Source organism: Psittacula echo (genome assembly GCF_963264785.1).
Source record: "Psittacula echo genome assembly, chromosome: 2".
NCBI classification, from domain to species: domain Eukaryota; kingdom Metazoa; phylum Chordata; class Aves; order Psittaciformes; family Psittacidae; genus Psittacula; species Psittacula echo.
The window spans coordinates 25,978,867-26,001,886 of NC_137737.1; the positions used below are offsets into that span (position 1 = coordinate 25,978,867).

The window sequence follows — 23,020 nt, forward strand, 5'->3', positions numbered from 1 at the left end:
AAGCTTGGCTTTGAAGAGAAAGAGAAGAATGAAAATATTACTGGAAATCATATTATGAGGATGAAGTACTTGGGGCAGGAGAGCCTCTACAGGAGAGGTACGCAAATAAGATGATCTGGCACGTCCCTTTGGCTGCTCTTGGATTCCTTGCCTGTTAAACTCTTTAGTAAAATTGAGAATAGTTCTTCACCAAATGATTTAAACATTTAATTTTTTCTGCTTTACTGCAGCATAATGTTGCGGGTTTTTTAATACTGTGGTAACAATAACTTTAGAATTAAACTTGCTTTCCATGTTGATATGGCAGATAAACGGAGAGGCAGATCCCTTCTTAGAAAAAAAACCTTCAAAGCATTGGTCACTTTTGCTATGTGTCTGCCCAGCACTTAGTGTGGAAGTCTGATTTCTAAACATGGGGTTTATACTTCAAGTATATTTTAGTATTTTCTACTTTTTGCTGTTCAGTTGTGTGATTTCTCTGGAGTTCTGACTTTTTTTTCAGGCTGGAGCTTCTTGCCTACTGCAAGAGAGGTGTGCCTGCAGTGTTGTGGCTGGTGTGTGGTAGCAGGACAGAACACAGCCATGTACCCTCTGTGTTTATCTGCTATTTATATCAGATTTAGGTCACAGAAATTTCCAAAGATAGTCTCTGATGCTGGGTTCTTAATTTCATACCTGAAGTTCAATCTAGACTACATCATTAATTCCCTGCATAGAGGAGTAATGTTTGTTGTTGTTACTACTTGTTTTTTGGAAACTGAGTAGAGCTCTGGTCAGATCCACAAATTAGCAAATTTGGAGAGAATTGTGAGCCAGGTTATAACTTAGCCTGGCTGGGCTGGGCATGCCTTTGTGCCCACTGGCAGAGTAGGGGGTGGACAGGGCACTGGTGATTTTGGTGCTTATATGGTGAGCTTTGTGTGCCTGGGTTCCAGTGATGGCCACTTCTGTGTCCAGAAAGTAATGGAATTACGGGGAAGGGCGACGGTGTGGGGGATGTCTTCTTTGAGGGTTAGGCATAATTCATTTTGGGAGAAATTGCTTTTCACAGTGCACAGATTACAAGATGTGTTTGTGGTCTTTGATTTTTCCTCTGTTCTTTTTGTGGCATTAAACAGTTTAAACTTCTGCCTTTTGTACAATAGAATTTGTTAAAGGATGTTGGCAAAAATGGCATGGGTTTCGACATGTGTAATACTGGAATAGATATCGTGTGGTCTCCTCTGGCTAAATCTCTGTGATGTGGGTTTTTGCACTTGTGGGAGGCTTGTGTCTATAACCCAGCAGGTCCCTTCTGGTGTTAAGATGGAAAAAAATTGAATAACTTTGCCTGTTTTGAAAGCGTTAGACCGAAATGTATATTCTCTCAGAAGCTGTAGTGAGGTGTGTATTTTTGATGTCACCTGAGCACTAAATCATTCCCATGTGAGGAGAAAGGAGTGCTGGCGATCTCAATGCAGTGCCACAAACCACATTCCAGTCCTTTGCCACTGGTGCTGGTGTTTCTTCAGACGCTGTTTTGCTGGTTTTGCTATTTCTCAGCTGTGCCTCTTGAATCATGAGACAGGGTGAGTGCACAGCACATGAGCTTAAGGAGTAAATTAGCATGTACTGAGCAACCTGGTTCTTAGCCAGGCACTGCTACTGCTATTACAGTTGGTATACGGCTAACTCAGCTATGTGTGCAGTTGTGCTTCGGTGTCAGGCATGTCCATACCCATATATATGGGGGTTCTGTCCAGAAGTCTAGTTAAATTCTCAAAGTGCTGAGTATTTCTCTTCCAAAGGGTAACTGCCTACTCAGGAGCATCCTGCTTAGTGTGTAAGCTTGTTAAACTTCAGAGAGGAGGGATAATTTGTTTGACCCATTTTTCCTTGATTGTAACTAGTAACTGCAAGCTGGTAATTAGCATTAACCAAAAGTCCTGAAAAAATAAATTCTATCATAGCTCACCCTGAAGTCATTAGAACATTGTTAACTTGCTGTTAACCTAGGGACAGACTGCATCCTTAAACTGTTTGCCCCAGGTCAAAGAAATATATGACTGGTAGGACTGTGCAGCCCATCCCTCTGCTCCGAGATGGGATGAGGGTCATGTCACTTTGGATACTTTTTGCATTATTGCTTTCCTAGCTAGTCAATAATAATTTCTGACTACGAAATCTATGGACTAGCTGCGTATTGCATGAGAAGTAATTGTATAAGCTAAAGAGGAGAGAACATCTGCTAGGCTGGTCCAGCATCCGTGAGTGCAATTAAAGCATTCACGCATACTGTTTAATGTTGTGTATTTATCTTTCACTTTGCAACTAAACTATCAGTTATGGTGAAGTGAATTTCAAAAAGTATGGGCTAAAACAAGATAAAAATAATTTAAATGTTCTGAAGGTCAGAATACATAAGCTATACTTCTGAAGAAAATACTGTGATACTATGCGTCTTCTACTATTATTTCCACATTTTTGTGCTATCTACTGAACTAAAATAAGGTTCAGGAAAGGGTGACTAATACCACAAGAATATTGTAGTGAGTATTAATTAATACTTTGCAATTTAAATCAGAGACAATATGAAGTGGATCGGGGAAAAATGTACTACAAGTGGGGCTGCTTAGTCTGCTGTGGCTCACAGTGCTATTAATCAGGCACAATACTCCAAGGCATGTATTATGTGAATCTGCAAGTTTCCTGACTCTACACTTACCAATTTTTCAAACTTATTGCGTTTCATTAACACTATCTTTTTGTACTCAGTATGCTGTCATGAATTAAGCATACAAGAAAGGAAAGAACAGAATTACCTTTTTTTTGCTGTTGGCTGTTATCTGCTATTTGTTACAGCAAATTCTCACTCTAGATCTGTAGAGTCCAGGCAAACTTCTCTGTCACAGTTCCTGTAGGAACAACTATAAAAATCTCTCAGCCTGGGAGGGACCTCCGAAGGTCTCTAGTCCAACCCCCTGCTCAGAGCAGGGTTAACACCAGATTCACACGAGATTGCTTGGAGTTTTTTCCAGTTGGGTCTTGAAAACCTCTGAGGACAGAGACTGCAAAACCTCCCTGCACCCCTTAGTGCTTAGTTACCCTTGTGAATTTTGGTTTGGTTTTTTTGGCTTATTTCTTTGACCACTTTGTTTCTGGTTTTGTTGCTGTGCATCTCAGCAAAGAGCCTGGCTCCATCTCCTTGCTAACCTCCTTGTAGATACTGGCAGGTGGCTCAGCCTTTTCTCACAGATGTGTGTCAGCTCCCTGCCCATCTTATGTCCCATGCCTAGACTTGAAGAAGCTGATCAGTATTCTTATACTGGAGGCTCAAAATTAGACACAGTATTCCAGATGCAGCCTGTAGGTAAGGAGAATAATAGGTACAGTGCTTGGTATCTTTTCAGTCTTCAAAATTATTGTAATTGCTTACAGAGCCCTTCTCATGAGAGCTACACAATTCAGCATTTCTTTGTTATTTTCAGTTTAAATTCTTCTCACCTTTTCATCAAAAATCTGTATTTTTGTGGTTTAATGCTCATGCATGGCTTTTCTTCTTAGAGAGTTGTTTTCTCTGGTTTGCAGTATCACAGGGCCATGGGTCTTGGCTCTGATAAGTAAGGAAGCTGTGAAAGTGTTCCTACAAGTCTGCTGTCATATCACTTCAGTGAGGAGGCAGCTGCATTCTGGAGATCAGTAGCTTTCAAGAAGACTTGAGGGTTGTACTGGATGAGTTACTGAAAGTAAGCATTCAGTGTTATATTGTGGCTGTGTGGTATGATACAGAAATCCTGTCATTTTTAAACAGGAGTATACTAGAAGCTGTTTATCACTACTGTGAAGAAGCATCAGTTATCATCTCTAGCTATAGCAACTAAGAGGTTGATGGAAAACTGTTTAGAGTCAGAAATGAGGCTAAAATTTACCTCAAACATAAAGTCCTTCAGCTCCATTCCCTGAAAAGAGCATTTAATGCCACACAAAAACCTTGAGGGAAGATTTGTGGTTCTAGATACGAAGTTACCACAACTTGCCACCATTATAATCAGCGAGAACAAATTTCCATTAAATAAGTTTTTATACTTTTACACAGAATTAAATACTAGATGTGGAAGAGACTAACTGAGCTTTGAAGTGGGTGTTAATTTGCCACTACTATAGCTGGCTGGTACTTACAGGTAAAGCTGATACAGTTCTTGCCGTTGTCAGCAAACAGTTCACCAAGAAACTACTTTTGATATGACTGTTCACCATTAGGAAATAATAGTTTTCATATATATCCATTATGTTTTCATATTATAAATAATTTGAGAAAGTGGGAAAGATAACTATGTAACAGTAACAGTAAACTGCTAATGAGCTGGTCTACATGGTGAATACGGGAAAAGCAGAAAATGAATTTGCTGATAAGAAACATCTGCCTTTATATCATTTTTATATTTAACTATGTGGCTATTTGCACGTCTGTTCATATATACAAATGTGTATGTTCCAGTATGCATATGGAAAAGCATCAGGCAGTGAGTCATTAACTCCTGGTTTCATCAATTTTCACTTCTAAATGCTTTTGATTCTTTCAAATTGTTTTCCTCAGGTTGCTGAATTGACAGTTGATGTTAACACACAGTGGTAAAATTGAGAGTAGTTAGAGCATGTCAGGACCAAACATACTGGAAAACAACAGTGTTCTAAGCCTTTGACACAGGGCTCAGCAAGAAATTAACATTAAACAAACAAGCAGAAGTGAAGAATGGGAAGACTGTGAGCCACTTGATGAAATGCTGGCTGTCCCATAGAAATAATACAGGAAAGTGGAGAGTGATTATATCATGAGTGTGTGTGAAACAAGCACTGGAAACAGCAGAGATGCTGGGTTATCTGTCATCCTCTCGTGCAGAAAGAAGGTCACAGATGGATTTGCAGGGCAGGGTTTGTGAAGGGCAGCACATGCTTCTCAGCTGCAGGGACAGCATGAGGCTTCACACCTGGGAATATGATGCTCAAAGCAGCCCTACAAAAGCAAATCATCCCGTTGTCCATGAGCTCTGTATGCAGGATTTGAAAATGAAAGTGGGCTACAGTTCTCCTCATGCCATGCAGAAACCACCTGGACTGCCAGTGAAGCTGTGGATTGAACCAGTCCCTTACTGCTGGTAGTAAATCCCTCGGCGACTCAACTGGTTCTGCTTTATTTGAGGTCTGTGGTGTTACTGTGTGTTTCTGTTAGTTCATCTTTGTAGCTATTTCTTTTGCTTACATATATTAAGTAGTATTGTTTGTAGTGCTAAATCACAAGATCAGACTTCTGTGGACTCTCTAACTGGAGACTTACCAGCCCTTGATAACTACACAACTTCAGTACCCTGTGTACTAAAATTTGTGGGTTTGGCTGTGCAACTGATTTCCAGGTTTGGTGTGCAACTGTACTTGTGGTGTGAAAGTATCTGTTATGTTTTATTAAAGTGCTTTCAGCATATTTGATATTGAAATGTAGTGAAACCTAAGTAATTGGTAAAGCCTATTTGTTAACCACATTGAAGAATTTTTGCTATTTCCACTGAAAGTACTGTGTATATATATATGTGCTTTACAAAGGAATCTAAACTTCATGAAATGGAAATAGCAAATCTATTGAATTACAGCAGACAAACAGAGCAATTCCTAAATGTAGAATTTTAGAATAAACTGCTCTATGGCCCCACTACAATAAACTAATATTAGTTTAAACATGTGCTTCACTTATGTATTGCATGCGATGTCGTTAAAGTGTGCTGGTAAAAACAGACAGTTGAGTTGATGCAGGCTCATGGAGTGATCCTAAGTGCTGCACAGAGCCAGGCCTAGCTTGATAGGGAGCAGGGATGCGCCATCAGTTGTCCTGCACCAGCCACCTCATTTGCAAATCAGAAGCATGAACCTTTCTCTAGTAACTGTCAGCTGATAACAAATGAAGAACAGTTTCTTGTGCCAACTCATTTCTGAACTAATGCCATTGGTTAGTTTAGCTTTCAATACCCCTCAACAGTGTTGTTTTTCATTGTTATTATGTATCTAGCAGGTTTGAAAAGTAGATTGAGTAGATTTTAATACCTCCTTTTCTATATTTTTAAGATTCTAAAACTTATAAAAAAAAAAAAAAAAAGATGTTGATCTGGTGGAAGAGTAGTTAATTCAGTCCCACAGATTTTGGGGCCATCAGGGGGGAGGTGATCTTAAAAACATACCTTGTCAGTTTGCTTTCTCAGTATCAGAGGAAAAATACACTCCCTTTGCCGTATGTTATCCCAGAGAAATATTTTCCCAATAAAAAGGGACGTTTCCTTTCACAATAAAAGAAAATTTAAAAGTCTTTCAGCCTGGGCTAGGCAAATAATTTCACTGCCTACTGATGCCACCTCATGTTGTTTGCCAAAGTGATGGCTCTGAGGGGAGCTGCCAAAAATGTATCACAGTATCACAGTATGTTAGAGATTGGAAGGGACCTCAAAAGATCATCTAGTCCAATCCCCCTGCCAGAGCAGGAATACCTAGATAAGGTTACACAGGAATGTGTCCAGGCAGGTTTTGAATGTCTCCAGAGAAGGAGACTCCACAACCTCCCTGGGCAGCCTGTTCCAATGTTCTGTCACCCTCACTGAGAAGAAGTTTCTTCTCAAGTTTAAGTGGAACCTCTTGTGTTCCAGTTTATATCCATTACCCCTTGTCCTATCATTGTTTGCCATTGAGAAGAGCCTGGCTCCATCCTCATGACACTCCCCCTTTATATATTTATATACACTAATAAGGTCCCCCCGCAGTCTCCTCTTCTCCAAACTATAGAGACCCAGCTCCCTCAGCCTTTCCTCATAAGGGAGATGCTCCACTCCCTTAATCATCTTTGTCGCTCTGCGCTGGACTCTCTCCAGCAGTTCCCTGTCCTTCTTGAACTGAGGGGCCCAGAACTGGACACAATATTCCAGATGCGGTCTCACCAGGGCGGAGTAGAGGGGAAGGAGGACCTCTCTCGACCTACTGACCACCCCCCTTCTAATACACCCCAGGATGCCATTGGCCTTCTTGGCCACAAGGGCACAGTGTTGGCTCATGGTCATCCTGCCATCCACTAGGACCCCCAGGTCCCTCTCCCCTACACTACTCTCTAACAGGTCGTTCCCCAACCTATATTGGAACCTGGGGTTGTTCCTGCCCAGATGCAGGACTCTACACTTTCCCTTGTTATATTTCATCAAGTTTCTCCCTGCCCAACTCTCCAGCCTGTCCAGGTCTCGCTGGATGGCAGCACAGCCTTCTGGCGTGTCAGCCACTCCTCCCAGCTTAGTGTCATCAGCAAACTTGCTGACAGTACACTCAATTCCCTCATCTAAATCATTGATGAATATATTAAATAATACTGGTCCCAGTACTGACCCTTGAGGCACTCCACTAGATACAGGCCTCCAACTGGACTCCGCCCCATAGACCACAACTCTCTGGCTTCTGTCCTTCAGCCAGTTCGCAGTCCATCTCACTACCTGATCATCCAGGCCACACTTCCTCAATTTAGCTATGAGGATGCTGTGGGAGACTGTGTCAAATGCTTTGCTGAAGTCAAGGTAGACCACATCCACCGCTCTGCCATCATCCATCCACAATGTTATTTCCTCATAAAAGGCTAGGAGGTTGGTCAAGCATGACTTCCCCTTGGTAAAGCCATGTTGACTGCCCCTCATAACCCTCTTATCCTTGACATGCCTTAAGATGGCATCAAGGATAAGGTGTTCCATCACTTTCCCAGGGATGGAGGTGAGGCTGACCGGTCTATAGTTACCCGGGTCCTCCTTCTTGCCCTTTTTGAAGACTGGAATGACATTTGCTTTCCTCCAGTCCTCAGGCACCTCTCCCGTTTCCCAAGACTTGGTAAAGATGATGGAGAGTGGTCTAGCAATGACTTCCGCCAGTTCCCTCAGCACCCGCGGGTGCATCCCATCTGGACCCATGGATTTATGGATGTCCAGATTGCTCAACTGGTCCCTAACCCATTCCTCATCGACTAAGGCAAACTGCTCCAGTGACCTGACTTCATTTGAGGTCTCAGGATTACAGGGCTCTTCAGGACTGCCTCCGGCAGAGTAGACTGAGACAAAGAAGGCATTCAATAACTCTGCCATCTCAGTATCTTCTGTTACCAGGGCACCCATCCCATTCACCAGTGGGCCAACCTTGCCTCTGGTGTTAGTTTTATCAGCTATGTATTTGAAAAAGCTCTTTCTGTTGTCCTTGACCCCTCTGGCCAGATTTAATTCTAAGGAGGCCTTAGCCATCCTAGCTGCCTTCCTACATCCTCTAGCAGCAGCCTTATATTCCTCCCAAGTGGCCAGCCCCTCCTTCCATGACCTATAAACTCTGCTCTTCCACTTGAGCATACCCAGCAGTTCCTTATTTAGCCACGCAGGTCTCCTGGCCCTCTTCCTTGACTTCCTACGTGTTGGGATGCTCTGCTCTTGAGCTTGGAATAAGCAATTCTTGAATGTCAACCAACTATCTTGGGCCCCTTTACCTTCAAGCAGCCTTGCCCATGGGATTTCCCCTAGCAATTGCTTGAAAAGGCCAAAGTTTGCCCTGCTAAAGTCCAGGGTTGCAATTCTACTTGCTATTCTACTGGTCCTACCACACAAGATCCTGAATTCCACCATCTCGTGGTCGCTGCAACCAAGGCAGCCCTCAACCTGTACTGCTTTGACCAGACCCTCCTTGTTAGTGAGGATGAGATCCAGCAGCGCTCCTCTCCTGGTTGGCTGATCCACCATTTGGATGAGGAAGTTATCATCCATACACTGGAGGAACCTCCCGGACTGTGGCTGGGTTGCTGAGTAGTCCTTCCAGCAAACATCAGGGAAGTTAAAATCCCCCACGACAACCACAGCCTGTGACTGTGAGGCCGCTCTCAGGTGCCTGTAGAAGGCCTCGTCAACTTCCTCACCCTGATCTGGTGGCCTGTAACAGACACCCACAACAGTATCGCCCCTGCCAGCCTGCCCCTTAATTCTCACCCACAGACTCTCAACTCGCTCGTCCTCTGCCCCTGGACAGAGCTCAGTACATTGCAGCTGCTCTCGCACATAAAGAGCAACCCCACCACCCCGCCTGGCTGGCCTGTCTTTCCTGAAAAGGACATAGCCCTCCATGAGTATATTCCAGTCATGTGAGCTGTCCCACCATGTCTCTGTAATTGCCACTAGATCGTAATCTCCTGACTTAACACAGGTCTCTTACCCTTCCTGCTTATTTCCCATGCTGCACGCATTGGTGTACAGGCATTTCAAGGAGGGAGCTGAGCTCACCAATTTCACCCTAGGATTATAGGAGGCCTCCCAGTCTTCATCAATCCTAGAGTGCTGCCCCACTGGGGCAAGCCCAGTTACAACCCCATCCCCCTTCGAATCTAGTTTAAAGCTCTCCAAATGAGCCCTGCTAATTCATGCCCCAGCATCCTTTTGCCTCTGTGAGTTAAACCTTTCCCATGTGCCATCACCCGGACTGGAGCCTTATAAAACCAGCTGTTATCAAAGAACCCAAAGCCCTGCCTAAAGCACCAGTCTCGTAGCCAATTGTTTACGGACTGAATTTTCCCATTCAGTCCCACATCATCACCGGAAGATGGAAGAACTGAGGAGAAGATCACTTGAGCCCCAGACTCTTTCACCATCCGCCCCAAGGCCCTGTAGTCTTTCTTCATCCCCCTCAGACTGCGGGAAGCAGCTTCCCCCCACCTGTCTGGAAGACCAGCAGCGGGTAGCAGTCTGTCGGGTGCACCAGGCTGGGGAGCGCCTTGGTGATATCCCTGATCCGGGCTCCAGGCAGACTACACACTTCCCTATGATGAGGGTCAACTCTGCATATCGGGCCCTCTGTTCCTCTCAGAAGGGAATCGCCTACAACAATGATTTTTCTTTCTTTCTTGTCAGAGGCAGTCTTGAGGCGTGAAGTCGACCGCCTTTTCCTATGTGACCTTGTAGTCTGGCCTTGCACCACATCCTCAGTTACCTCTCCATCAAGATCCAAATGTTTTGGTATTAAAAATTATAAAGAAGAAATTAAATATGCAGCTCTCGGGGTTCTCGCACTGCTTATCATTCATTTCCTGAAATACGAGAGTGACTGGATTTGGACTGGTTTTGCCCAGGCTGTGTATGCCATAGCAGCATGTGAAGCTATTTTAAGAGCTTTTCCTACTCACTGTCCCAGTGAAGAAGCTGGGAAATACGTTTGTTTGTCATTCATTTTAAATATACTAGCATAAGGTTGCCATTATAAGAGAATACTAGCATAAGATTAGCTTGTTAGTTAGTTAAAATTAGGAGGGCCTTAAAAAATATGTGACAGTAGTGCTGTTTGTACAGAATTTTTGGACAGATTACCATCTACTCACAGTTAATAGTCATGTGCTTGGGTTTTTTTCAGACTCCAGCAAGTCCTGCAGAAATGAGAGAATAAAAATCCCTTTTCCAGTTCCCTACATTCCTCATCAATCACTATATTATTACAAGAACACTAAGAATTTAGAAAATTATTCTAAAATAAGAGAATTAGGTTTGAATTTGATGAATCGTGAACTGAATTGAGGTGCTGTCTTCTGTTTCTGCTTAATGTTTTTACAATAGGGTTTGAAGTCACTTCAATTAAGGTGTTGTAGTTTTATACAGACATTTATTTACATAAGTGAATCAGGATGCAGAAGAGGAATCTGTATTCCACCATTTAGCTATGGCTTTTTTTTCTGCACTGTTGCTATGAAGAAGCATATAAATATTTGTATCACAAATTAATTCTACTTCCCTTATAGATGGCATGGAAATACAAATAAAAATGGTAAAGAAGAGTTATTGTAGGTGGGGTTTATCATGCACAGTAATGTTCTGGAATGGGTTCAGGCACAGACTAGCAGCAGAGGAAAGATAAGAAAGTGTTGTGTTAAAGCAATCTGGTATCTTTGTTATGGAATAGAAATTGAATTAATGTGTCCACTGTATTTGCAGTTTCTTTTTTCCATTTTTTTTTAATAGCATTATTAGGTATTTATCTTTCTAATAGGTCATATGTACTGGGGCATTTGTATAAAATCAAGTACAAGCATCCAGTGAAGAAGTTAAACTCAGAAGCAGGTGTCCACCACTGGGTGGATGGTATGGAAATTACACAGGAGTTCGAAGCTGCATAAGTTATTTCTTCATATGATCATTCACATTTTTTCATGACCACTCGGTTTCCCTCCACATCTGCCAAAATTGCCTCAAAGAAGGCGGTTGTGCTGGACACCAGCCTATGGCCTCCTGAATTGCAGCATCAACTTGCCTTTGCTCCTTTGCTCATCCTGTCCTTTGGGCTGGTCTCCATGAAGTCTCCTTCCTGTGACTGTTGTCTCTACCTTTTTCTTTGTGGACTTAAGTCACTGTAATTACTCTTTGCATATCAGGGTGCTTTCCAGGCTTCCAGATGTTGCAAGACCCTTAGCTGATAGCCCCAGGTGGTGTGTGAGAAATGCCTTTGGCACAGTTTGAACTCCGCTTTTATTGCCTCTCTAAATTCTGTGTTATGAAACATCCTCTTCAACAAGAAGCTTCAAAGAGTAGCTCTGGTTTCTCTTACTCAGCAAGTATTTTCAACACCTGGAATTGTTATTCTGATTTCACGTTGCGATCTCTCTAGTGATGTCCTAAGGTGATGAAAACAATAATGATTAACAACAGGATTGTAAATAACACATATCAGCATAGCAGTCTGCTTCCTGTCATATCACAGGATGGTTTTGTTCAACAGCAAAAGAAGAAAAAATGAGGGCAATACAGAAATAGTGATTAAGAGTTACAGCTTAACAGTTGGGGCAGTGTTATGTCAGTAGTTCACTGGCCTTTTAAGGTCCTTCAAAAACTTAAATATTTAAGGCTGTCTTAAATCAAAACCCCTCTGCAGCATTGGAAATTTCACGGTGAACTTAAATTCTGCATCTCTAAGAATGTGCCCTAAAAGTGTGCGTACCACTTGCCCAGTAGGTAGATTCACCTGCTGACTAAGCAAATTGTATTCAGGTCTTCATAATGAATGTTTGCTATAAGAAGTAATGATCAGCAATTTAATTTTTAATCCCATTTGTGTCTGAGAGTCTGGTATCACAGTCTTTCATTGTGGTGAGCATTTTACTTATCTGAATTTGTCTCAAAGGAGTATATTTTAATAAAACTGTGGTTCAGAGAGAAGCGTTCTTAATTCCAGCCTGGTATAGATGTCTTCCTAAATGTAAGGGTGGATTTCCAGTGAAGCCCATCAGCTCTACCTGTCTGTGCTTACTGCTGCTGTTTAGAGAACAGCCAGCGCTGCCTAAGGAGAGATAAAGTGGCTGCCAGTTTCCCTGAGCACATGCAGGCTTGACCAGAGATAGAGGCTGGGAGTCCCAGGAGCAGCAGTGGTGATGCCTGTCTGCACAGTGCACTGTCCTGAGCACAAGTACTACCTAGAGGGGCAGAAGACAGTTCCTACACAGCAGTGATTTCCTCCAGCTTTTCATTTTGCCATTCTTGCAGCAGCTCCCCCCATAACAAGCCTGAGGGAGAAGGGGCAATTTCAGTTTGAGGCATTATTCATCACAAAAATAATGGATTCATTAACATACAAAGTGCATCAACATTTGCTGAATCTTTAAGTGGAAAAAGCAATACCTCTGTTAAAAGTGTGTTTTTTGTAAAAGTCAGGCACAACAGACTGGCAGGCTTAGTTTCAAATCTGGAGTTCATGTTTTTGTGTGGTTTTATTGTTCAGCTGGTTCAGAAGCATCCTGCTTTCTGATTCTACTGGTCTGTGCAACTCATCACACTGCCCCTGCACTCAGTTTACCTTTTCTTCCTCCCCTTCTCTCACAGCAAATGAAGCTTGCGGTTGAGTCACTGAAGGAGTAAACATGAAGGAACGAGGATGACTAAAGCAGTCACATGTGGATGCCAGCACCACTTGGGCATTTGTTTATGAGGATGTGTCGCTCTCAGAGCGTGCACTCACCATCTAATGAGTAGGTGGAACCTGCCTATAGGACACTTTATAAATATTCTTTGCCTGACACTGTAAAAAAAAGGTATTTTCTCCTGCTCGCTTTGTTTCTTATATGCAACTGTTAGTGAAATTAACACCAAATAAAGGACTCCAGCTTACATTACGTCTGGTTGAGGTCTGCCAGGCTTACCATGCTTCAGGTGATTGAACCCAGATCCTGTGAGTAAGCATCCAGAAGCTCACTAGAGTTTTCAACTGCAACTTTGTAAAAAGAAAAAAAAAAAAACCAAGAAGGTTGACTAGTATTTAATTCAGTGTATTGTCCTTTTGGGGTTACTGCCCCTTTTGTTCCTTTATTACAATAGTTTATCAGTCCTGTATTATTTCAGACTTGCTTATTAACTACTGTTTGCACCTAGCAAATTAAATGTTTTTTACATCACATAATGAAATACATGTTGGTTCCTTATATGATATGAGAAATAGTTGACCATAACTATTATAGAGTATGCATTATACACCCCTGTGTGCTAGCTATCTAAATAAGGCTCAGCAAAAACCTTTTCAGAAGCTGGGTGGAACATATTCAGTGGGAAGCAGATTGCCATTCAGTAATTTATGAAGTGTATTTATTTTTTAATTTACACTAGATTTTGGTATCATTTCCCTGAATTTTGAACTGCAGTATTGTATGAATGCATCTGCTGGTTAAGTGAACTGATAGTAACAGATCTGTTAAACTTGGCACTTGAAATACCAGTACTTGTGTATGTAGTGCATGTCTGACTTCGTTTCTTGGTTTTCACAAGGTAGTTTTCCTAATGTTTCATAGTTTTCTGACAGCAGTAGGACCAAAACCTACAGTGTTTGCTCCTGTGACCTTGAGACAGTTGATTTTCTCATGCTGTGACCTTTATCTTTGGTAGATGTAACTTACCTCTATGCAATAGTAGAGTTCTGTTTGGAAAAATCTGCTTTTACAATAATAAAGGTATTTGCCAACTTCGCACTTTTCAGATTCCTGCCACAGCAGTGATCTCACTAAGCCAGAATAATGTATTCTGTGTGGAGATTAAAATTAGTGTTTCTCAGACTCTGCAAGCATGACCCAGTAAGGAATGACTCCATTCCCTTGGGAAGAGGAGCAAATCTGTGCCACAGCTCTGTTCTTGCTCCTCCACCATGCATCCCCACACTGCTGCTATTCCAGGGGTACCTCAGGGCTGCTGCTCTTTCACAGCCTATTCCTGGAGCCGTAGCAGGGATCTCTAGGAGAGCACATCTCCCTTCCTGCAGCACTGTAGAGATCCCAGACCTGAAGCTTTTCTGAGGAGAGGACCAGCACATTCTCCATGAAAGCTCCTCAGCATCACAGTTTCTTGCCCACTTGATCTGAAGTAGCTTCACGTTTGCTCAAGTTTTGCTCTTGCTGCTTAGTCTGTGTTTGAGTGAACACTTCAGGAGAGGAGAAATCTGTGGGATGGACTCCTGGTGGAATATGTTCTTGTGAGCTTGTCAGAGCCATTCTGAGGGGATTCTGCTGGTCTGCTAATTTGTGCTGGTTGGTGAGTGTAAAGCTGGTGTGCTTTGCTGATGGCAGCTGTATCACGTGTCTGAAATGATTTTCTGAGATGGGTTAGAAAAGGAAAAAGGGTAGATTTTTGCAAATTGGCTTTGTGGTTGTCTTTGAGGTCCTTCCGTTCTCCTATTTTCTGTAGACTAACAGGAAAATCTCTAGTAAGGTTTAAGTACCTGGTGACATAATGAACGTTAGCTGTTGCCCTTGCCTGGGCCAAATCCCTTCACTTCTGTTTAGTTTTCCTTGTCTGTGAATGGGGATAATACAGTTGTTTATGTGGATTCTCCTCCTAAAGCTAGTGGGTATGGAGGAATATGACCTTCCACAGCGTGAGTCAGCAGTATGGGAATTCTTTGTTTTACTGTTAGCTTGCACTGGATATGGGGAGAATTCTTGGTTTAGAGCAAAAACAGATGCTACATTTATGACAGAGGGGTGTTTCTGTCCTGGAGAGCGTACACTTGAGCTTGCTGAGGAATATTACTTCTATATTGCTATATAACATTTCATCACTGAATTTAAATTTATCCTCCTACTCTGTCTTTTCACTGGGCTGCGTGTGTGTGTTTCTGTGTTTTATACTGTTTAGAGTACTGGTTTGATCCTGGCTTTTGGTTTTTACATTCATGGTATCATCTATTTTCATTTCTCATTTGAGAGAAAAATTGTTTCTGGCTGTGCTTCTGTCTCTACCTGTTTTTCTTTCTGCTGCTTTCTTTCAGTCTGTAAAAACTGTGGGATTTCAGGGATGAAACTTCCAGACAAAAATCTGTTTTCAGATGAAAATATTAGGAAGAATAAATAAAATATTTACCATAACTTCCATTCACAAGCTGTGTCATCTGAATGTGTGCTCTTAGTCTGGGTAACTGTGTCCCATGCTCAGGTCCCACTGGCACAGAACTAATAGGAGGCCATTGGTCTGGTTTTCTCAAGGTGCAACAGCAAAGGGCACAGTGGCTACAGGGGAAAGGCACTGGAATGAAAGGCAACAAATCCAACCAGGTCAGAGGTGTCTGGTTCCTGGTAAGTGTCTTCTGTCTTCTTCCCTGGCAGTACCAAGCAGTTGGTGTGCAATAGTTGAAGCTGCAGCACCCTTCAGGCAGACAGTGGTGGGTTCCTGCACGTAGGTTGTGAGCCACAGGTCTAACTGCCCTGTGCCCCAGAGGCATCTACTGACTCAAGATCTCTACTGTACTTGCTGGCCTGTAGAACCTCCTATGGACTTGAGGATAGTAGGAGAGGAAAACACTGGGAACATTGCATGAGGAAAGTTTCCTCTGTAGGCAGGAATGCAGTTCTGGGTACTTTAGCCTACGTAGGCCTGAGGGATTTGATCTCAACTTTCACTGGGAACCTCGCACTGTTTACTTCCTTATGCCAATAAGCGAAGCCAGTGAGAGCCATGGCTAATGCCACCATGTGCCTTCCCCAGGATCTCTGTCCCCTGCCTCAGCCAGGAGGCTGACAGCAGAGCCCAGCAGCTTGCCTGTCATTCCTGGACCTGCTGCTCCATATTAAACACAGCAGTGATGGCTTCTGTCATCGTGGTGTGATGAGGGCAATCCTGGCACGCCCTGAGAGCCCAGTCTTCTGGCTCCCAGGTCTGCAGTGCTGAGCTGAACCTCTCCCAGGCCTGTAGCACACAAGAGCCCAGAGAGGAAAACAGTTCCTTCCCCTCTGCCTCCCCCAGCCTGGCATTTCTCGAGAGAGTAGTGAGAACGAGGGAATAGGAAGAGGTTACACAACAGCTTGCTGAAATCAATTGCTGAGATCTGACATGACACATCTGAGAGCCTTGTCAGGTCTTTACAAAAACCCCATGCTTTACAGGTCCTCTAAAGCATTAAATTTTTCATGCGGTATAATTCTTCTACCATCTGGGAAAGTAAACAGACATCATCTGGATTTTTTTTTTCCCTGAGTATAATAGACTTTGTTTTGTCACCACATCAGGATTCTTGACTTACAGAAATCTATGTCAGTTGTAATGCACACAGGCTCAACTGAGTCACCTTGTTACAAGTAATTACAGTTTTAAGCTCAGAAACAAAGCAGCCAGAGACTGTGCTTCAGGGAGAAAACAGCCATGGCTCCGGAGAACGGCAGCACAGCCCACACTGTCCCTGTGTGAGGGAGCTGGGCTGGCTTCAGCCAGGGCCACTTGACAGGTTACACTTTCCCAGGTACAGTCACGTCAAGGTGTTATTACTCAAACACCTTTTACTGACAGCAAGTTGTAATGGCAAATTAGTGGCAGACAGATCTGATTCATCCACGTAAACTGAACATGGGAAAGGCTGTCAGGGTGCCTTGGCTGTTACTAATGTTTAGGACATCCTGGTTTGCCCCTGGTCTCTGTTTATTGTTGGCCATGTACCCTGGGATTGCTGTATAACCAGCTGGCTAATGAGAGATTACTGCATATACCAGCTGTTGAGATGCTGCTGCTTGGCCTTGGTGTCATAAAGAGGCGGGTGGTACAAGATTTGTCACCCGTTTTATTGCTCAGGGTCCTTGGTGGCTCCATGCCTACTCCCACCCCCGCCTCCTTTACATTGGCCAGAGTTGGGAATCTCAATCACCAGCAGGGGCCAAGGTCCCAGCTGCAAGAGTCTGTGGGTACAGCCTCACACAACCATCCCATCATAAAGCAATCACACGTTAATTGTGTGTAATTACTTAACCTGCTGAATGCCATTAATTCCTGTGAGCATGCCAAGCACCCAGTGTCTGTGCCATCCCTGGCTGGTTACAGCTCTCCTTTCCTGAGCAGTCATATCCCTGCGGAAGAGCTGGTGGTGCTGAGTCGTCCCAGTTGCATCTCACCAGAGATGGCTCCATGGGGACACTGGAGATGGTCCCAGAACCCTCCAGCCCAGCCCAGCACTCCACATGCCAGCACCGGCCCTGTCCTCACAGGGCCCTGGAAGAAACACAGGAATGAGCAGCACATTAAGGCATGGCAGGGTACAAGTGAGTAAGGCGATAGCACACACCTGGACTTGAGCTTCGGCATTGCGGTTGTTTATTGCAGTCTGTGCTGACTCCACTTGAGATTGAACACTCAGGAGCAGAGGTTTTCCAGCACATGGAGCCCAAGTATTGCAGCATGGCGCACTGTGGTAAGAGGGACTCTGTGAAGCAGTTGCTGTAATGAGGTGGAATTAACTGCAGGGATGGTGTTACCTGTTGCAGGAGCAGAGCAATAGGTGCATGCAGGCAGAGCTGCTAGATCTTGGGTGCAGCCTTAGTGCTTAGCGTGCAGTCAGCATGCCCCAGTTCTACATCTGGGTTTTTACCATTACCGATTTTACATGACTAACAAGAATAATACCTGGGTTAGGTTTGGGTTAAAAACAGTCTATATTGCTGGAACTTCAACTTGCATCTTCACACTAAATAAATGAGTACCAGATGACAGAAACACCTCTGCAGATCAGGAACGGAGTGTACAACCCACCCTTCATCTAACAAGGGAACCCTGAGGCAGGTGAAGCACACTGCTTTCCCCAGGAGCTGCAGCAGTGAGGGGAAGTGCTCCCCTCTCCCATGAGTGTGACAGGCACGTGGGGCTGGGACGGGACTGAGCAACTTGCAGGCACACACACAGCAACTGCTGTATCCAAGCTGTTCAAACCTGCTGTGTGCTGCACTGCTGAGCTGCCCAAGCAGCACCAGGTTTGCGCACAGGTGCAGCAGTAGCAGCGTTCTTCAGCAGGACACAGCAGCCTGTGAAGCTCGCTAAAGCTCTTTAACCCTCCTGAGGTTCTGCTGAAGCAGCACCAGCCACTTCAGCCTTTGAACTTTGAAGAGCTGCTTGAGCAGATGCCAGCCATGACAGCATTTAAACCCAAATGAACATGTTTCATCTGTGCAAGAGAATGACTCAAAGCTTGCAAACCTACATGCATCCCCACACAACCTCCAAGGCGAGGTTGGATGGGGCCTTCAGCAACCTGGTCTAGTGGAATGCGTCCCTGCCCATGGCAGGGGGTTGGAACTGGATGATCTTAAGGTCACTCCTAAGCCCAATCATGCTGTGGTTCTATTATTTTTCAAAGCAGCTGAGCTTACATATCTACTGCGTTCTGCTCAAATTTATCACCCTCTATGAACCTGGCCAGCACTGATCAGTGCTGCCTGTGCCACCCCTGCAGCCTGAGCCCCAGCAGAAACAGGGACATGCAAACCACAGCTTAAGCATCAATCAAGATACCGCTTTTATTAACCAGATTTTCCATCTGTCGCACACTGTGAGTGTTTATACAACGACAAAGCCAAACATTGCTGGAAGCAATCAGATCAGGTGATACTTCTGTACCATCTTAACACACAGATTCTTTCTTGGTGAGGATTTTTTTCTATTTCTGTTCATTGATTCTCCTTATTTAGACTGCTACTCTTAAAATTCTGTGTCAAGATTGTCATGTCTTAAATACAGATTAAGTTGCTAGAGGTACATTATTTTTTATATATATATTTATATACACACATACAGAAAAATACAAGACTGTTTTTCCACAATATTTAATTTATACAATACTGTAACTATATGCAACTTTTAAAGACACGTTAAGGGGTACAAGAAACTGTTTACTTGCTCTAAATAGTTTGGTCCAATTTTATCTTTACTGTAGTGCTTATTCTTGCCCTTCCTTTTACGTGACAACATAACACAACATACACCACATGCACAATCATTCACCTGTCAACAAATGGGTTAAGGACACACTCAGACTAACATTTGTACACCCAAAGGTTCAACCAGCCACACACAACTCTAAGGTTAAGTATGATACAACTATGCAGCATAAATGGTCAACACGGCTGTTCTAAAGTGAGCACCATATATACAGTTGTATATAAAAACACGGGAAACAAAATACACCTGGGGTTAGTTAACAGGTGCCATTCCAAGGCTGTACATAATATCACGAAAGTGTATTTACAATACTTGGAAAAAAGCTGCAACAAATAAGTTTATTGCCAATGCCCTTTATAAACTTTTCTCCTACTCGGATGTTACGCTCACGTCTGTGAACCACACATTGCATTTCTGGCCCTTGGTAAGATCCCTGCTCAAAAATGTCAAGCAAACGTGTTCTATGGCTTCACCCACACATCTATCCTTGTAGCTTTTAATTTCTAACAAGTGTCATGCTGACTAAACTGCAACTGCAGTTCAAAACAGAAAGGAGTAAAACACTTGTCCTTGCCTTGCTTAGGAAGCAGAACGTAAAATCCCCAGTGAGGGTCAGAGCACTCCACACCGTTCATGCTCCCTCAGTAAAGTCTCTTACTGATCAACAAGAGCTGTTGAAGCTATGACCAGGCATGAGGCCGCTTCTCTGGTGCTCCGCTTGCTCTGCAGTGGACGTGAAATGCCTCATACCGACCACTCTGCAAGTGTTAGGGGATGCTTAACAGCATCAGCTCCTCCCAGACACCCAGCATCTGCCCAGGGCACTGCTACATAACTACCACCAGTCTCACCAGCATTGCTTAGAAGACCTAGTGCACAGCATGAAAAAAATAAAACATTCCTGCCCTTCCCAAAACTAGAAAACAATATATTTTATTCTAGATAATAAAATTCCACAAAGTTAGTTCATCTGGTCAAGTCTCCTTTTGTGCAGAAATACTCTAAATCAAGACCTTGGTGTGGCAATGGGAAACCCAACAGAAAGGTTAATTGCTGCAAAATAAATACTTTCCTATATGCTATTTTAAACTGACTGTATGAAAAAGCATTATTACTGAGGGAAAATAAGTAGGACACGTGGGGAACAGCAGTATCTTAAGTCTTAAAAAGAGTAATAATGAGAAATATGTAAATGACAAGAACAACTTCAGTTTGAATCCAGTTACCTAAAAGGTTTTCCATCCCTTATTGCCTCTTGAAGTAACAGGGAGAGGAGGAGAGGACAAGGGAAAAGGTCTACAAGGGTAAACCCCTAAAACATTAAGTGTCATGATATACTAATAACAAAAGTAATTCATACAAATACTTTTATTTTCATTAGCATGTAAAAACTCAGACTTAATAGTTTACCTTTGTTCTATTAAAAAAGAAGATTGTCTGCTTGTAATATTAACACATTTCTATGGAAGAAAGCTGCCTTAGAAATCTACTTGCCTTTTTAAAGAAAGAAAGAAAACTGCCTCTAGCAAAAAAAGATCTTTTCAGTTTGATTTTTGAGCCACAACTTTATCCATATCATAGCTTAAGACAAATAGGTGTGGGTTTAAAATTATCATCAAGATCACTAATTTTCAGTGCACCTTTGCTTTGTACAAGCCTTGGAACATCTGAAAGCTCCCTGAAGAGTTTTCAGCATCAAAACATTATTGCTTTGGTTCTGTTTCAGACACATAGAAGTATGCCACATATCACATATTTTAGTTATCATAGAAGGTCAGAACAAGAATTAACATTTCACAAGCAAACAAAAGCTCCTCTCTCTAGTTTAAGTGCAGAACAGGAAACTTCTAAGTGCTCCATTTACATTAGGATCCAGATATTTATATTAACTTAATCCAGATCTTTCATAGTAAAATTATAAATGTAAAAATTACACAATAAAATATTCTGTTTTGTTTAAAAAGAAAAACAGATCTGCTAGCAACATGCAAAGACCATGCACTGTCATACCATTAAGCAAACACAAAATTGAAAGTGTAATAAATAACTGCTCAAAGCTCACTTAAAAATCTTAAGACAACAAAACGGGGTCCATGACAAGGTGTTCACAGCTCTGAACAGGAAGACTGATGCTGTCAAACAGATCAAGCTACTAAAGTCAGGTCGTCGTCAAATGACATGACAACAACTGGTTTGACTGGAGGTACACAGAAGCCCCTCCTTTGGGTTACGGTGAATATTCACAGATATCTTTTCACAGAGAGGTAGTTGTAGCACATTGTTTTTCAAGTTCCTGTTCTTTATCTGTTCAAATTTGTTTGCTGTGACTGACATTTGGTCAGAAAAAAATTTTAGGCTGCCCAGGGATGAAGCTTGGCTTGCGCTTCTGCTGGAGCTTATACACATTTTCCATGTTGATTTCTCCTGTACTTTTACACTGGAAAAGGACAAATTGTTTTGAGGATCGATAATGTATTTAGTGCTGCCATGAATCTGTGAGCCTAGGCAAAGGCTCATAAACTTCAGGCTTTCAACCAGTTCCCCTGCACTTCTAGACGACAGCTGCAGGGAGTTTCCAGATCCAGCACATCGCTGAGTGGAACCTGAAGTGTTGTTGGTGCCACCACCAGAGCTACCAGAGGGGCTCCCCCCACCCTTGTTGTTATCACTTGGGCTTGTTTTGTCTGCCCCTCCGTTTGCATTACTTGGTTTGCTTTGTCCACCTCCATCTCCCTGGCTGCCAGGTGGCCCTTCACTACTATCCCGCCTGTGCCAGGAGTAAGTAAACCCACTATCTTTGTCTAGGCGTCTCCTGCTTTCCGAGTCATCATCGCTTGTTTCTGAGCTACTGCAGCTAGAGCCCCGGCCCTGGCTTTTCCTCCTGTGATAGCGTTTATGCACTGTGCTTGGTGAAGCAATATTCATTTTTAACCTGCTGAGCTTTGGGGGCAAGTTCTCATCCATGTCAAACTCATCATCTGACTCACCCTCCTCAAAGATCTGATTGAGGACTGGTGCACTCTTTCTTGAAGTAAGTCGGTTTGTGACTGAAGGCTTACGGCGCAGAACAACTTGAGTAGAAAGAGAAATAGGTTTCTTATCTTCTTCATCCTCTTCTTCATCCTCTTCTACTCTGAACAAGCACTTCCGGCCACTTGTGGTGGGTTTTAAGCTCACAGACGGGACTGCTGAAAGTGCTGGCCCAGCTAACTCGGGAATATCCTCCTTCTTTGCTGAATCACCAAGAGCCTTGCTCCTGTGGCCGTTGAGAACATTCTCAGCCGTGCGAGCTGGTGACTGAGGAACAGTGGCATGGGAGAGAGGAGAAGCTGTAAGGTCATCCTCCAGATCCTGAGGTACATCAATTTTTGTTGGCCATGACTGCCTACGTAAACAATTAGAAAGGATGAAAGAGAAGTCAGATCATGGCAAATAAGAAAACATAAGATCTGCACAAGAGAAGCACAAGTGCTGCCACACAAATTGTCTGCGGAGTGGCATGTTTGTAAATAACAGCATGGAGTGACTGAGGAAAAGGAAACCTTCTCAGAGAATACGCATTCCTTTAGAATGCTATTATTTGAAAGGAACATCATATATACACAAAAGCTTAGTATAGAAATTATGTTGAATACTGTCAAATGAAACCTTAAGATTTCACTGTTCCCAGAAAATGAATTAAGCAATTAAAAAACAAAACAAAACAAACAAACAAAAAAAGCCACTTTAAAAACTTGTGTCTCAAAGAAAATAATCTGACACAGTTATAAAACAACCAGTACCTAGAGGATGAT

At 43.0% G+C, this 23,020-nt stretch overlaps 2 protein-coding genes across 10 annotated transcripts in view; one reads left to right on the forward strand and one right to left on the reverse strand.

The window, feature by feature from the left end:
* ANO10 (anoctamin 10) overlaps positions 1–23,020 on the forward strand; it is a 172,616-nt gene that overhangs the window by 137,773 nt on the left and 11,823 nt on the right. Inside the window, exon 14 of one of the 5 annotated variants that reach the window (XM_080610993.1) lies at positions 12,876–15,352. The exons of the other annotated variants lie outside the window; for them this stretch is intronic. Coding sequence (XP_080467119.1) covers positions 12,876–12,911 — 36 coding nt within the window. The 3' untranslated portion in view covers positions 12,912–15,352. Of the gene's footprint in view, positions 1–12,875; positions 15,353–23,020 lie in introns of those variants that run through there. 5 annotated transcript variants of the gene reach the window in all.
* SNRK (SNF related kinase) overlaps positions 18,788–23,020 on the reverse strand; it is a 42,532-nt gene continuing 38,299 nt past the window's right edge. For all 5 annotated transcript variants that reach the window (XM_080610988.1, XM_080610989.1, XM_080610986.1 and 2 more), the window contains one exon: positions 18,788–22,611. In XM_080610988.1, coding sequence (XP_080467114.1) covers positions 21,396–22,611 — 1,216 coding nt within the window. In that variant the 3' untranslated portion in view covers positions 18,788–21,395. The remainder of the gene's footprint in view (positions 22,612–23,020) is intronic.